Source organism: Triturus cristatus, chromosome 8 (assembly GCF_964204655.1).
Source record: "Triturus cristatus chromosome 8, aTriCri1.1, whole genome shotgun sequence".
Taxonomy (NCBI): domain Eukaryota; kingdom Metazoa; phylum Chordata; class Amphibia; order Caudata; family Salamandridae; genus Triturus; species Triturus cristatus.
The window spans coordinates 1,534,226,153-1,534,241,879 of NC_140591.1; the positions used below are offsets into that span (position 1 = coordinate 1,534,226,153).

Genomic DNA, 15,727 nt, shown 5'->3' on the forward strand with positions numbered 1-15,727 from the left:
TGTTTAAGATCCCCCACCAAGATCACCATGTTCATTTACATTTTCCTAAATTTTGAGTCTTGGTCACATTCATGACATAACGATCTTGCACCGTGCTCCATCCATTTTAGAATGCTTCTGCATAAGCCTGGAGGCAACTCATTGAGATGGGCTGAACTTTGCATCATCTGTAGGACTCTTACCTGAGTTTCCCCTCGTGAGGCAGCTCGTGCAGAGGGTCATCGTACATCAGCCTGGCTTCGCCATCCAGCAGGTAAGTGTGGACTTGATCCTGGAAGAGAAATATGAGAAAACTCCTAAAAACTCAAAAGAAAAACCCAACAAAAAGTGGTAAAATACCAGGCACAAGAGGGTGAGATACCTGTGTTCTAGGAAGCACCACGCCACTAGAAACGCAACCACCCGCGGGGCATCAGTGCAGCCCTGCGGTGCTAAAGGACGCATTTCCCCTGTGTCTTAAAGAATGCATAATGTGTTGAGCTCACCCATGGACCTCTTACCAGTTAAAGAGTCTCTTTGCCAGTTCCCTTATGGTCTCTACTGGGCATTGCAGCTGGAAAAAGGGTTTTAACATTTATTGAACATGCAGGAAGCCATTGTCAGCTGCCTCCTGCTACTGGTTATTGACAACTAATGGTGACTATTGGTTCAGCTGTTTCTTTGTTTTAATTTGCTCTAAATAATGTTCCTCTTTTCTGCTCAACATGTAGGAGCTTATGCAAGTATTTGTTTAGCTATGTGGCTTTTAGTTGCATAGATACCAACATTTACGATTGAAAAGTCATCCCACGGATTAACAAAATGTGAATTTTCATTAGTAAATGAATTCGAAGCGCTTAACCCTCGCCCAGGATTGTGGGGTTTTATGTTTGAAGAAACGTCACCAAAACGTAAGATTGTGAACATACCAGGGTGTGCTTACCTGCCAGAGTGGTGAACTCACACCAATTCACAAGTGTATGTATGGGTGTTCGCAAACACTCGACTTGCGCCTTACCCTACTTACTCCAATCGAAGAATTACTTCTGTCAAGGGCAGGGATTCGTCTCCATCAGTGATGGAAAAGGGGAAGTAACATCCCTCCAAAGAGGTGGAGTATAGAGGCAATGGGTTTTATATTTTAAAAATAATGTCCCCATGAAGAAACAAAAGACACAAGTTTTAAAGTATACATTGCATTCTCTATTAGGGAGTGTGCACATACACATGTATGTGTGTGTGAGGAATGTTGCACACATGATTGACAGGTACAGTAGAGCGGAAATGAATGCAAACCATAGTTGTGAGGCTATGAGTATAAACTAGGCCTGGGCGGAGTTTTACTCTGCGGCATTTGGCACAGTCTCCCAACCTCATCCAACCTGTACACATCATCAGAATCCAAGGACATGTACTTCGATGGATCTACACCTTCCTGACTGAAAGGATCCAGTCAGTCAACCTAGCGCCGTACACCTCAGACACTCATGACCTCATCTGCGGAGTTCCTCAAGGATCCTCCCTGACCCAGACCCTCGTCAATGCATACATGATCCTTCAAGCCAGCAGCGTCTGCTCTCACAACATCAAAGTCCTCTCTTACACCGGGACACACAACTCATTCTTTCCCACAAGAACACAACGCCCAGTACCCGGATCAAGTTCAATGCCTGCATGAATGAAATCTGCCGCTGGATGAAGACCAAGCGACTATAGCTGAACACGGACAAGACTGGAATTGCAATCTTTGGAAGAGGACATCACCATGGGACTACACTTTGTGGCCAACAGAGCTAGTTCTGACAGCCACCCCCAACACCTACACCAGAAACCTTGGGGTCTTCATTGACAGCAAACTCGACATGATCACCCAAGTCAATGCAGCCACCACCTCATGCTTTTATACCCTGAAGAAGCTGAGGTAGATGTTCCAATGGTTCCCAAACAGCACACGGAAAACATCACACCGGCCCTGATCTAAAGCGTGGAATGACCTTCCAGTACACAGAAGACCCTCCTCTTCACTTCTTGAATTCTGAAAGAAGCTGAAGACCTGGCTTTTCGAGTAGCCACACAAATACGTAGGTGCTTCTAGACACACATCTTCCCGGGTGATAGTGAGCGCTACAATCTGCATAACATAACTGCACCAAACAACAAGGTAATTAATGGAATGCGTGATTTAATCCAAGCCACTGGTGATCATTTGAATCTGCATTACAGACCATCGATTGTCACCCACTACTTCAATTAGGACAGCAAACTCCATATGCAAATCAGTCTTTGCCCTTCTCCAAAAGAAACAACCTAGCCTGAAAGTCAAGGTAGGTGCCCTCCAGACGGGAATGCAAACAAACCCAGACCAACTTTAGCCCACCTCAGTGTCGTAGGTAAGTTAGAGCTCGGGTCCTGTTGCACAGTGAGCAGGGGTCACTTTAGGGCATCTACTGCAATAAACAACAAGGTGATAGTAGGATTGCTTGAATTCCCCAGATGTGGGTCCCTTGCTCACTGTGCCACAGGTTCCAAGAAACTTCTCACTGATGAGGTTTAAAAGGCTGAAACTGGTCTGGCTTTGTTTGTGTCCCCTTTTAGAGGAGGGCCTTGTCTGGCAGTTTGGAGTGGGTTTTTACAATGAGGAGCAGGTTAAGTACTGATTTGCCAAAGGTGGGTCTCGTGTGGCCCAGTGGACAAAAAACAGTAGGTTGGAAACCTAACTAAAACAATTGCCAGTGGGTTAGATTATTTGCGAGCATTCCTTTCATCCCTTTTGGTGTGTTTGGCAGGAAGTGACATCATATGATATCTGACCCCAGTACAGCTCATAAAGAAAAGATGAGGGCTTAGTAAGAAGTTGTTCTGGAAGGCAAAGTAGGATAATCAGACTTCCATTGTAATACACTGATCTAGGTTTTTAGGACAACAACCTATTTGTTGAAAGATGCCATGTTTAAAATGGTTAACTTTTGCCTTCCTGGTAAGCAAGTTCACCACTAGGCAATCTTGTCACTTGCGTATCCCTTGTATCCCACTTTCCTCCTCTCGTTTGCTTTCCTCTTCTACTCGTCCTCCTAAACCACCTTGTTAACCCTTCATTCCCTCCCCCCCATCAGGTGCACTGCTGTTATCTAATCCCTACAAGCAGTTTTTGAATTCTTAGACTGCTTCTAAACTATGAAATGCTGGGATAGCACTTTTGTTAATGGCGTAGTGATAGCATTTGTCTCCACTTTTAGTCTGATAAATCAACCCCCTCACTTAGCCCTCTCCTTATTCCCTCACTCCTCTTTGCTTCAGGACTACACAGCCGCTAAGTAAGCACTTTGATTCACCATAGCTTGTTTCAGCTGACTTCTGCCTACTCTGTATTCTATTACTTTGTGACATTTTGTTAGATACATATAAACTATTGTACGCTGCTCTGACCCCATGGGCCTGTTCTAAATGTGTAAATAAATGGCTGTTAGACCTGTCAGTCTTAGGGTGGCCTTCCCCCAAACATTTTACCTTCTTCCCAGTGGCAGCTGGCAAGTAGTCAGCGTGGGGGGGGACAAATGTGTGATTGGTGCGTTGCCCGCATGCAAGGTGAGAGGTAAGTGTATATGAAAAGAAACAACCACTTATTATCTTGCATGCTGCACAACGTTCGATGTCCTCCTCACTTTGTCTGTGTTCTGCTCTGTCTTCAGCAATTTCCCCTAACCAATCCTCACGCTGCTCTCACCAGCATGAGAGGAGCCCTAGGATTGGAGGGAGCAGCCTCTCTCGGAGCTCCCAAGGGCACTGGAAGCTTGGCCTTGCTCTAACCCAGCTGTCTTTAGTGGCTCCCCGACAATGACAGTGCCTCCTTGGACACTGCCGGTTGCCTTGCCCCTCTGAACTTTACCTTCTCAGACATTTTTTCTCAAAACTTCTTCTAAGTCTGAAGAAAATAGCACACCAGGCTCAATCCAGTTCATGTATCCAAACTTCACTCCATTGCCTTTGGCTATAACTTTCGACCTTGCCCCGGTCTTGTGCAGCTAGATGTCCACAGTTGGTGCTTCGATCTTTTAGGCATTTTTCACTTTAAACTTTAAACATTCATAGGTCTGGGTCTACTGACTGTATTTTTATCACCTTGCTGTCAAATAATTTATTAAACTCTTTATTTTTATGAACTAGTGCAGTATTTGACTTTTACAGTGTTTTTACTTTATTACTGTTTAAGTGCTGCTTAAACACTTTACGCATTGAATCTAAGTTAAGCCTGCCTGTTTTTGTGCCAAGCTACCGTTCTGTGTACCGTTAAGCACAGGCTAATTTAGTGACTTTTTGTGCTTCCTACCTTGAGAACGACGAATAAAGGAACCTGTTGGAGCTGCCAGTACATTTTACCACCTTTCTGGACATTTATGATTTATATTCCTAAAAGGTTGCCTGGTTGTTTCTACAAGAATAATGTAAGGTTTTTGGTTGCACGTCACATTCCCCAAAGCTCCGGCATGGAGCCGAAGTTGTTTGAAGCTACTCTGAGATACCATAGACGGAATGGGAGTTCTTAGATAAAGCTTTATCTAAGAACTCCCATTCCATCTATGGTTGAGTTTGCCCGGGTAGTATCATCTTACCCGGGTGTGGATAGGCACCGATGATGAAGCATGTCCCGATACGTGAGTGAGGTGTCTACTGAGGGAGATTTTCTCATTCTAATCAGATGACCCCTTTTATTTTGAAACCAGGGTTCCGAGGGAGAATTCTGAGAGAAGCTGTTGCGTATATGTGTTAAGACCATCAGAAGGGTGACATCAGATGCTGGCAGCATCCAATAGGCAAACATCTGCTACACAACAGAGTGCACCCGGAAGGAGTAAAGATTACAGAGGCAATTCTGATCAGATAGTTTCTTGTACAAAATTCAGCTGCCAGTGGAGTGGCAATCTGTTACAGCCAGCCACTCTTCTGAGAATTGTAAGTGATGCCAGGCAGCAGTTGGCATTTGGAATATAGTGCCAACTAAATATCAGCTTGCATTAAAAGGCAGGGCACCCCAAGGCCTTTTAGTTTCCGTTGAATCTCTCCTGCCTTGTGGTTATTTACTGCACAAAAGCCTATAAGCCAGAAAAGGGCAAAGCAATGGAGCAGATAAATCCTACACATAGCAATATCCTTGTTTCCGCTCAGCAGGAAACGCTTTCTCAATATTAGAGTCTAGCACGGCCTTATAAAATAGCACAGTGAAGCACAGAAGATCAAGCCTGTGTGATGCTGGTTAAGAGTTTTCATAATTCTGCAGAAAGACAAATAAGTGGGGGTAAGATCATATAAGAAAATTGTGAGTAACTGGGGTTAGCATGTGCTACCTCTGGCTTGTCCCTGTACCCCAAAGGTGCAGCGCTTTCCACCCCTGGTCTCAGAAGCCGTGCTGATACATAGGAACCATAGCTAAGCATGGTTCCAGAAGCCATGTTTACATATTGCAATTACCATACTTCCTCCTACGCTGGTGGCTCAGAAGTAAACAGGAGGCTATTAAAGAACCAAAAAGTAGGCTAAGCGATCAACCCTATAATGTCATCACAATCTAAAATTCACCCGGGGCTGATTTCCTCTGGCCTTTTGGCGAATCAACATCCATGCGTAAAAACCTAAGTAAGCATCCTTTGATTATGAGGCTCATGGGACATCACTTTTACATTCGTTAATTGTTTCAAGGCACGTCACTGTTAATCAGTTTACATTGAAGAGGGCAGCAGAAGGCATGTGCAGTGGATGAAAACCCAACAGTCTGTAATTGTGACACAGCGGTATCCACAATGGACCATCTCACATGAACTGCACCAATAATCTAATCCAGCAGAATGTAGTGAAATTATATTATTTACTCAAACTCTTTCATCTTTTGCCCCTAGAGGTGAGTCAAGCTACTAACTTGAACTTTAATTAATATGCATTTATTGTTGTTGGAATAATGGTAGAGAGATCTTTTTTTTCCACCTCTGCTTAGAAAAGGGCTAGAAAAATACATCAAATTTATTTTCAACTTAATTTATTAAATCTAACTCAATAGTGTACTCAGGCTTTTGATAACTTACCAGAAAAGCAACTTTGAAAAATGCACTTTAGGATTCCTGAGCCAGAACTGGCTTAAAGTTATTTCTACCACTCTTTACCTCTGGGGCTGGAACACACATCCCTGGCTGGGAGACTTAACACTCCTGGCTCAGAGAACAATTGCCTGCCTCTGAGCCTAGGTAAGGCAAATGGGTGTTAACTGCTGACCAACAAGCAGGGATTAGCCATCTAGGACTGTACAGGATCAGTGTGCAGAACAAAGGTCAGCTTTAGTACTACCTTTTTTGTCTTTGAGATGCCCTGGAGTGATTTTCCTAGTCATCCGTACAGCCATCCTAGTCAGTCAAGTTCCTGACACAGTGGGAGGGAAAACCAGTTTTAACAATGTCAGGTATAGGCATGGCCAAGAATCTGTAGGCAGGCCTACCTTGTGGCAGCTGGGTCCTGCGATGTGAAACAGAGGATCCTGGGTAATTTTATAGTAAGGCAAAGAGGTGGTTCAAAAGGAGTGGGAGAACCAAGAGAAAATGTTACGATTGGGTGGTAGATTTTCTTTAGTCACTGGCTAGGGCACGGGTTAAATCTGGCACATAAACCACCACTTCCTCAGAACATTCCTGGACCTTGGAAGTCTCCAGCTGAAGATGAAGGCCCTTCTGAAAGAATGATTCTTACTTATGACTCCTGCTGGAAAAAGAGGACTCACATGGGAACTTAAGGACTTCTGAATCCTGCTCGCACCCAGGGACTGGAACTGCTCTCCAAGAGACAAGTGCTTCAGGGACACAAATATAGAAGGACTCAAGACTCCAAGAGGGCCCAGCTGACAATAGAGGACTAGACTCTGCAGGGAACCTTGCTGGAGGGAGACCTGGTACGCACACAGAAGCCTTGCCTGAGCAGCTAGAGATGCAGGTCTGACCAGAAGACATTTTTGCCGGTATTTGGAGACTAGGGGCCTGATTAACATTTCGGCGGACAGGTTACTCTGTCACAACAGTGTTGGATATCCCACCCGTCGAAATATAAATCCCACAATATCCCATGGGATTTAAATTTCAGCAGGCGGAATATCCATCACTGTTGTGAAGGAGTAACTCATCTGCCGATATCTAAATCAGGCCCCTAGTCTGAAGGAAAAACCTTTGACAGGGTCACCGCTTGGTGTACCCAACCTCCACTCCATTGCGCTTGTCTTTGAAATATTTTTAACCAAACACTACGCTCACCAGTGAATTTAATGTTTTGCTAAATATTACAGTGAATTGCAGATGAAACCTGTAGTTATTTTGACTTTGTTTACAGGTATTCTTTTATCAAAGAAAAAGCAACTTTTGCCTGTGCTGTGAAAAGATCTTTTGTATCTTACTAGCCCTGGTCCACTTCTGCGCACTATGGACCCGGGCCTAGACACCTTCAAGGCTTCTCTAAAAGGTGACTTCGCTAATATGAAAAGTAGGTTATTAATCAAGTCAAAAACGGCTTACTTTGAAATGGGCCTGATATACCATTGCTGACAGAAGTTCAAGACGGTAGTAGAAGGCCGGGAGGCATGATTTGAAGTCACTCGTGGTGGTTGTGGAAAGGTGCATTGCTGCCCATGTGTAAGATTTAACTTTTGTGCCCCTGTGAACCTTCTGCCTCATATTACACTGGCCTTACATACAAGCTGAACATGCCAGTTGTGGTGTGCCATGCTTCACCTTGTTTTTGGACCAGAACACATGCATTGGGAACTATTTACCACTTTCCAAGTGCCTCAATATGTCAACAGAACTAATGAAAAAATTCATGGGGGGCCCACTCAGACTGATGCAATTTGTATAGACTTGCTTTTCTAATAGCACTTCCTTCTGACCTCCTATCAGTTCTAATAGTAAAATAACGGATGTTTCTATTACCCAGGTCAATATTAATTTAGTGATCGATCATTAAGAACAGGAGGCTGTCAGTCTTGCCAAGATATAAACTGGGAGAATATATTCTCCCAGTTCTCTAGTAATGCCCTCGGGCCAAGCTCCTGCCATGTTAAAAATGCCACAGAAAAAACCACTAGTAACTTCCAGTTCATTACACATGTCAGTGGCTAAAGCCAGCTCATGAAACCTTCTTTTTAGATGCAGGAGCTTTTTACAAGGAGACCCCAGCAGCTCACCGCCCCATCACCTGTGCTAAACCGTAAAGTTGCGGATTCCTTTCTGAGTAAAGAAAGTGCATCTCTCAACACTTACTCAATGCCTATCCACAGGTTACATTTTCCCATAAGGAAACTTGGAACAGATTCCCATTCAGCAACGTATATTCTGGGGTGGGCTGGACAGGTGGCAGAAGGAATGGGTAATGCTGTTCTGGTGAAAGGTAAAATGAAGGGCTCCAAGCTTTACGTCTAAGATGGCAGAGAATTTATGCTAGTGAGTGATTTAATGAGAGAAGTTATACTAATGTAAGCTACATCCTATTTTTTATTTCCACTCTTTCAGCTGCAATCTTTTTTTTTTTAGTTTAATGAGTGAGACTGATGATTTCTTTTTTTAGTTTCAAATTGTTATTGAGTAAAAATGGTAGACAGCAATGCAGATTCGGAAGAGAATAGAAAATATCAGTAAGAAGATGATAATGAAAGCCCTTCCATCCAAAACTCAAGTCCTCAAAATAATACAGATTAAAAAAGTGTGTGCACTTATTCAGCACATGAAGCTGAAAATCAATAGTACGCGTAATAATTTGAGATTTCATGTCACTCTATAAATAAATATTTGAGATGTATCTCAAAAATCAATGTTAGCTAATTGGGCGCATCGCTGGTTTTCCCGAGGTAACCACTACATTCCAGCGTGAGTTCCTGTGCTCTTTGTCGGCATTGACCCTGGCACGCTTACTTGAGACAAACGTGAATACCGACGAGACTTGGATAAAGGAACGCAGCATTGTTTGATACATTGTAACCACTGGCGCTTCCAGCTGCATTGAACATAATGAGATCCCTAAAATGGAGGGAAAAACAAATGGCGGCAAACAAGCGGCGGTGCATTCTGAAGGCGCGAGGTGATCAATAGAACGGTGAGTCCTTCACAGGTCTCAATGATGCTTGGCCATCACTGCTCTCCGAAGACTGGCCGCCCGCTCCCGCTCGCTGCATAGGAACAGGCAATTAGACTTAATGAGAGAAAATCCATAGGCAGATGTGGTTTTCGACATTTCCGTCAATAGTGTTTCCAAGTGATTATTTACGTGTGTTCGCAACCTGCGGGTTCTGGGAACTGAACTGCATTCTGGACGAGAATACTAACAATGTCTATTGGCTGGTGCGCGATTGGTTGTCCTGATGCGCATCAGCAATTTGATTGACAGCGCGTGGCAAGTCAACAACTTAGCAAAACCTTTATTCCTAACTAAGTAACCCCATGAAAGGTCACTTGCACATGTTATGATGCAGTCTGCAACTGTTTTCATTTTTTTGTTATCTGCCTTGGTAAATGCACATGCTGGCCAGAAATACAGGCAAACATGGCAAATCAATAATTCATTTAAGCAGGTCACATCGCCAAAACAAATTGCCACCCCACACAAATTCTAAAAAATTCTAAAAAAGAAAGGTTTTCACTTCTTCCCAAAGACCAGTAAGTTTTTATTTAGACTTCCGGCAAAGGGTTGCCTGCTCCAAATCGCAAAGGCAACACGGAAGCGGACCTGGAGGCCACCTCTTCTGCTCATATCTGTCCTTTCTCTGCCTAGGCCCAGAAACTACCAACTTTTTGGCAGGATAGAAAATAACCACTTAACCTGACAAAAAGTATAGGAACAATTGTCCTTTATTTTCTGCAAGAATATAAATTCCTAAAAATGCCACGGGTAGAGGAAGTGACATCACACGCTATATGACCACCAATGACATATCATATACATCCTATGCACTGTCCAGAAGTTAGAGGATGCCCGAAGGGAAGAAACTACAAGAAGTAACATGCCACGTAGAGTCTTTTTCCTTTTTCATGCTGGATCCTGACCCTTGAGATCAGGGGTAGCAAAGAGAAGCGCAAAGAGCCAGCGAGGCGCATCACCCGTGACTGAGTACCACTGACTGACGTCCAGTTTTACTTAAATATCAATGGTGATGACATGAAACAGCAAAAAGGCTCAGAGGATTTTTATCCACTTTCTGCATACTTTCAGTAACTATTTGCTGTTTGTTTTTAAAAAATCCTTTTATTGCGTTGAACTTAAACAAATTCACAGTGACGTCAAGCAGCATATATTGAGGAGTAAAAACAGATCTTTTATGACAAATTCTCATCTGACCACTGGAGCCCCGGACCCTTCAGGCCACCCCCCAAACAACATTCAGCAAAACAAAATGTATACAGGAAAAGGCACCGTGGGGCCAATACCAAAAATAATTTATTAGTACATAGAAGTATTACAGGAATACCCTTTTATGCCCGGAAAAGTCCAACTCCCTCTTACTAAAGGCATGAATAGAGCTCAGTCTTTTCTGTTTGCACCGACTGTATATGATTATGACCCAAACATTCATATTTTATTCACATTACACTACAGAAGGGCTCTTCTACATACTTCCCTGTGGGTATCTGTCCAAACATATTACATTTTATGTTTAAACATTAAGTTTTAAATTTCACAAGTTAGCCTGCCCTGGTGTCCTGCCGGCAGCAAAGATTTAAGGTTTGATTATATAGTCCTCATGAGAAGTACAGTTGGGGGTAATGTGTAATGCTAAACAAGATATTAGAAATGTTTATCAGAAAGAAGGCTTTTCTGCCAGTATTTTGGGCGCAGAGGGTTTCTCAAATGGTGGCATGTGCTGCAGGAAAGATGTCATTTTAATAAACATTTTACTGAGAGTCACAAACAAGACAAGCCTGCTTCAGTGAGCTCGTTTTCATTGCTAATACAAAAAAAATGTCCTTTCTGGAGTTGTCTTGTTGGCCTTTGAGCTCATGAGCTGCTTATAATTCCAAACAAATGTATCAATTTGGGGTAGCCAGTAGTAGCAGCTACTACCCTTGCCTTACCTTTCGGGACCTTTGACACTGTCCTTGGTACCTCTTCAGGGCCAGTGTTTATTTCACTGTCCCGTACTGGGCCAGTAAATCCAGTGACAGTTGTCCCGCCCTAAATATGACAAGAAGCCACCAGTGTGATCTGGCAGGCCCGTGGCACATGGGCCTCAAGGTCAAGGGAAATTGCCGGCCGAGGCAGTTGTCGGTCCATCAAAGGAAACATTATGATTCCACCTCCCCTAAATAGGTAGTGGACCTTCAAGTTTGGGGGGCATAAAGTGTTTTTTAGCTGATTCCTTGCATCTGTCAAACTCAAAATGGCCCCGCTTTATTGTTAAGGAATTGCTCATAAAACAGAATGGCACCCTGAGTGTCTATATAAACCTAGTAATCCACAAACAGCAAAACTCTCAGACAAGTCTTTTAGCTTCACAGAGCTTCAAGCTGTAGGTGCCCTGGGCTGAAACTCAAGCACAATTGGCAGTAGCCCAGTGGAGCAGAGACCATCCACTGCGTCATTCTTCTGGAAGAGTTCCCATATTTACTTGGTACTCGTCATGCATCTGATGGATTTCATACTTTTCCTGCCACGTTTGTCATTGTACAAAGTATGCTGGAGCCAGTGACCCTCTTTGGGGAGTGGAAATTGAAGATCATCTCGGAGGTGTCCCACATACCCTTCTGCCACTACTCTGCGTTAGTGGGCCGATCAGGGGTGCCCTAGAGCAGCCACAGATGCAGCCAAGATTCTCTTCTGATATCTTGACTAGTGCACAGTAAGACCCGGGTGCTTTATGCACATACTGACTGTGTCCCCGATAGTGGAGATCAACGGGGTACGCAGAGTGTGTTGCAGCTCTCAAGCGGGGTTCAGCTTTCATAATATCCCACGCTGGGTGCAGGAAGTAATCTAGGCTCGGGGAGGATTCCCTTGCAGCAGGTACACAGATGTACCGCATCGAATGCTGCAGTTTAATGAGCATGGAAAATATGTAAGTAGGAGCCATTTTTCACAGACTCACCAGTGGGACCCAGGATGAGACCCTCAGACCCATTTCACATTATCAGCACAATCAGATAATGAGGGAAGGTCCTGAACCGGATCCGTGGGAAGGGCGTAAGCCCGCAGGGACTTTAGTATGTGAGGATGTGGCACAGTGTCTTTCTCCTGTGGGAAAACTCAGACCTAACTTCAAGTTTTCAAGACACAAATTCAATCCACCACTGGGGCCAAGGGCCCATCTCGGCCACACTGGCAGATAGAGCCCCCCGTATTCAAAGAGAGACTTGCAGCGGTGGATCATTGCAACCCTGAGGTGGGCTGCACCACAATGACAGGGGTCATCTCTTTGGAATTAGGTAAGTGGAGAAAATTCCACCGGCATGGATGACACAGGGAAATTTGCAGCCACCATATGTCGATGCTGCTGGACATCTACTGACAAAAAGCAAGAATTTTGCCCATGTCCACCTTACAAGTCTCCAGCCATTCTGGGATCTTATCAAAGAATGTCACGAAGATACCCCTGAAGATTATGGAGGACCAGTAACTTTGGCATCTACACCAACACATGAATGGACATCATGGAGGAGCCAGTGTTGACTTCATCATCCAAGCTGTATTCTTTCATCTCCCTCTGAGAAAGCACAGGAGTGTGGAATGAGCATTCTCAAAGCTTTAGACATATGTCCTGTTACTGTCTACCTGAAAAGGAGGCCATTGATCTATACACGCACATACACACACACACACGCACACACGCAAACACGCAAACACGCACACACGCAGCTAGCAGTCAGTTATTATTAATGCCATGAATTTCTCTTTGTGAAAGCAAAACTTCAAAGTACTTTAAAAAGGGTTGTCTGGACATCATGACAAGACACATGGCCTTAATAAATAACTAATGAACTAATAATGTAGCGATGAATATTGAGACCGCAAATTCCAGTAGCCTCAGTACTGGGGGAGAGAGGGCTGCAGCAGGGCCCAAAAAAGCAATAGTGAAGCGGGGTTGTAAAATGGAATCTTTCAGCAGCTGATGCATGGATCCGCATGTGATTTGTGGGGGTTTGTACAACAAAACCTCATCTGGCAATCCTGCGAATCACACTCAGGTCAGGGGAGAGGAAAGAGTAATCGGAAGGGTCTGTTGTCGGCCACTAGGGGAAAACTGGCGTTTAGGACCAGAGGTGGCGCACTTACAGAGGTGATGCGTCCCCGGGCCACTGTTGACTGGCCAATGAGAAATGAGACGACAGGCGGTGTTGTATCAGAAGCAGGTGTTAATCTTCATTCACAGATTTAGCCCCCTCCATGGCACATCCCCTGGTCATGAGTCTTTTACTGTTAATCTTGCCGGTCAGGGTTGTCACTGTAGTCTTGTAAATGAATCCCAGTTCATAACTCTTATTGGGATATTGGAATGTTGACCTCGCCCCTAAAGACAATGAGGTAGCTTCGCTCTTATAACGGCCGGTATGAGCCTTCTGATTCAACATTCCAATGTTTGTCTTTATGTTTCTCCCTTTTTAATTTAGAGCATTCTACTCTTAGTGGGTGGAGCGTTGTAATAGATTTATAGCCCTTCTGCCTCGGGCTATACCGTTTGTTAATTCCCTTTCCCTCATAATGTTTAACTTGGGTTCACGGCCTTTAACAACCGGTAGCCCTCGGCATTGGGCTTTAAGGCTATGTTCTCTGAGCTTGGGTTTCCTTGTGATGAACTTTTACCCTGTTCTTGAATGGCGTCTCTCTCACCCCTTGAGCAACTGGAATTGAACTCCGCTCCTGGCTTCTCACGACTGGTCTTTCTCTAATTACTGGCGGGCTCTAGCGGCTTCCAACTGGAAAGAAGAAGGACTAATGGTAAGGAAGGGTGTTGCCGTATATCCAGTCTTCCACCCTCTCTTCCATTGTACTTGCCTGGAAAGAAGAAGAACCTATGGTAACGAGGGATGCTGCGGCATAGCCCGTCTCCACCTCTCCTGATGGAAACGTTGCTTTTATGACTTTCTAACAGATTTTGCCCCTCCTTACACCTTCACTATTGGTCCTCCTCTCGTGTGGCTACCCCCACGACAAAACTCAAGCTCATGCCCCCTTTTTCTCACCAAAGTCCATGGCTTTCTCAACATTCTGATGTTTCCCTGCTATAGGGATTAAGCCCAGTCCCTGAAACTTACCAATTAGGGAGTTTGCTCACTCTATTCCGGAATCAGTATTTGGGTGAAAAATAGGGGTGTGTGGTAAACTGTGTGCCGCTGGCGTAGCCCTCAGAGTTTTGCCCACTCTGCGTTCTGCTTCGAGTGCGGAGTTTGGCAAAAACTGTGACAACCTGCGCGTGGCAGGGTTTTTCTCGAGCGTGGCTCATCAATATTAAGTTGGCAAGAGTGAGCGAGAAAACAAGAACGTTAGACTGCCTCCTGTCGAGAGTTCTCAACAAAGGCAGTCGCGACAGGTTGCTAAGGCTCACATTGAGAAGGTTGTTGCTCGAGTTACGAAAGCTGCTGCTTGAGAAGAAAATCTACTCAAGCGGCAGAAAGAAGCAGCACCCTCTGGTGCACTGCATGGTAAGTTTGCACTGATTTTACAGTGCAGAACAAGCTCCTAGAGCTTTAAATCAGTGCTAGCAGAGTGATGGACCGGAATTCCGTCACTCGCGGAGCGCCACAGAGTTTTAGGTAAAATCCTAAATGCCCACGGTATGGTTATCGGTTCTGACAGAGGAGCGCCCCTAAAGCTGGTTTCGAGCGATTCGTGTCTTTTTGTTTATTGTGACCAGTCTGACCAGCCATATCTATTGTGAAGCAGCCACAGCAGGAAAAGGTGGCACGAGGGCTGTGGCAATTCTCCAGAGGCAATGCTGCTAAAGAGAAAATAGTCCCTCCAGTCCACCGGATACCGAAGTCCAGCTACAGCGAACTATCGGGGGAAGGGAATATTGTTCCAGCGCCTACTTCAAGACCTGAACAGCTATACCCAGAGTCCTCAGTCTTAGATTGCCAGTCTCACGGAGGAGTAAAAAATGGTTTCCTGTGTTTCGTAAGTCACGCTCAGGCTCCACACTCACATATACAGAGTGCACATGTACTCTCCACACGTGTCCACATGGATGTCATGAACGAGCCAGTGGAGGAACTAGGAACATCTTTCAACAGCAGAAGCCATTAGACAACGCTCCCATGAAGGCCACAGGTAAAAGGTCTATTGCCTCCACATTACATCCTCGCAGCCACCACTGCCAGCTTCTCCCGCCCAGTGAGAGGGCAGTACTCACTCTGCCTGTCAGGGTGCACTTTGGGTGTCCCTTCAGACCTCAGAGACATGCTGTGGAGCCCCAATCACCTTCTCAGGAGGGTTTTCTCTGAACATGTCTGATTGTCATATTCACTGCTGTGCCATTTCAGTGACTTTGCCATCACATCAACAGAGAGGAGTGGAGCGTTCTTACCAAAGTCATGCCGGGGACAGTTCCATCGCAACAGTGACGCAGCCACTCTCAGAAATGCCCCAAATATGATACAGTCCATGCTGCAGGCTGGAAGCATGTTCAGGGTGTTCCATCCATTCTAGACTCTGTGCTGCACTGACTCTCAGAAGGACCCCATGAATTGCAAAAGCAGTGCTGCAATAACTCTCAGAATTGCTGTCTCCATTACAGAGTCTGCTA

The 15,727-nt window shown here is 44.8% G+C and overlaps 1 protein-coding gene across 3 annotated transcripts in view; it reads right to left on the reverse strand.

Moving 5' to 3' along the window:
* Window positions 1-15,727, reverse strand: part of PDE2A (phosphodiesterase 2A) — a 1,179,840-nt gene that overhangs the window by 630,767 nt on the left and 533,346 nt on the right. For all 3 annotated transcript variants that reach the window (XM_085623379.1, XM_085623380.1, XM_085623381.1), the window contains one exon: window positions 183-271. In XM_085623379.1, the coding sequence (XP_085479505.1) occupies window positions 183-271 (89 nt within the window). The remainder of the gene's footprint in view (window positions 1-182; window positions 272-15,727) is intronic.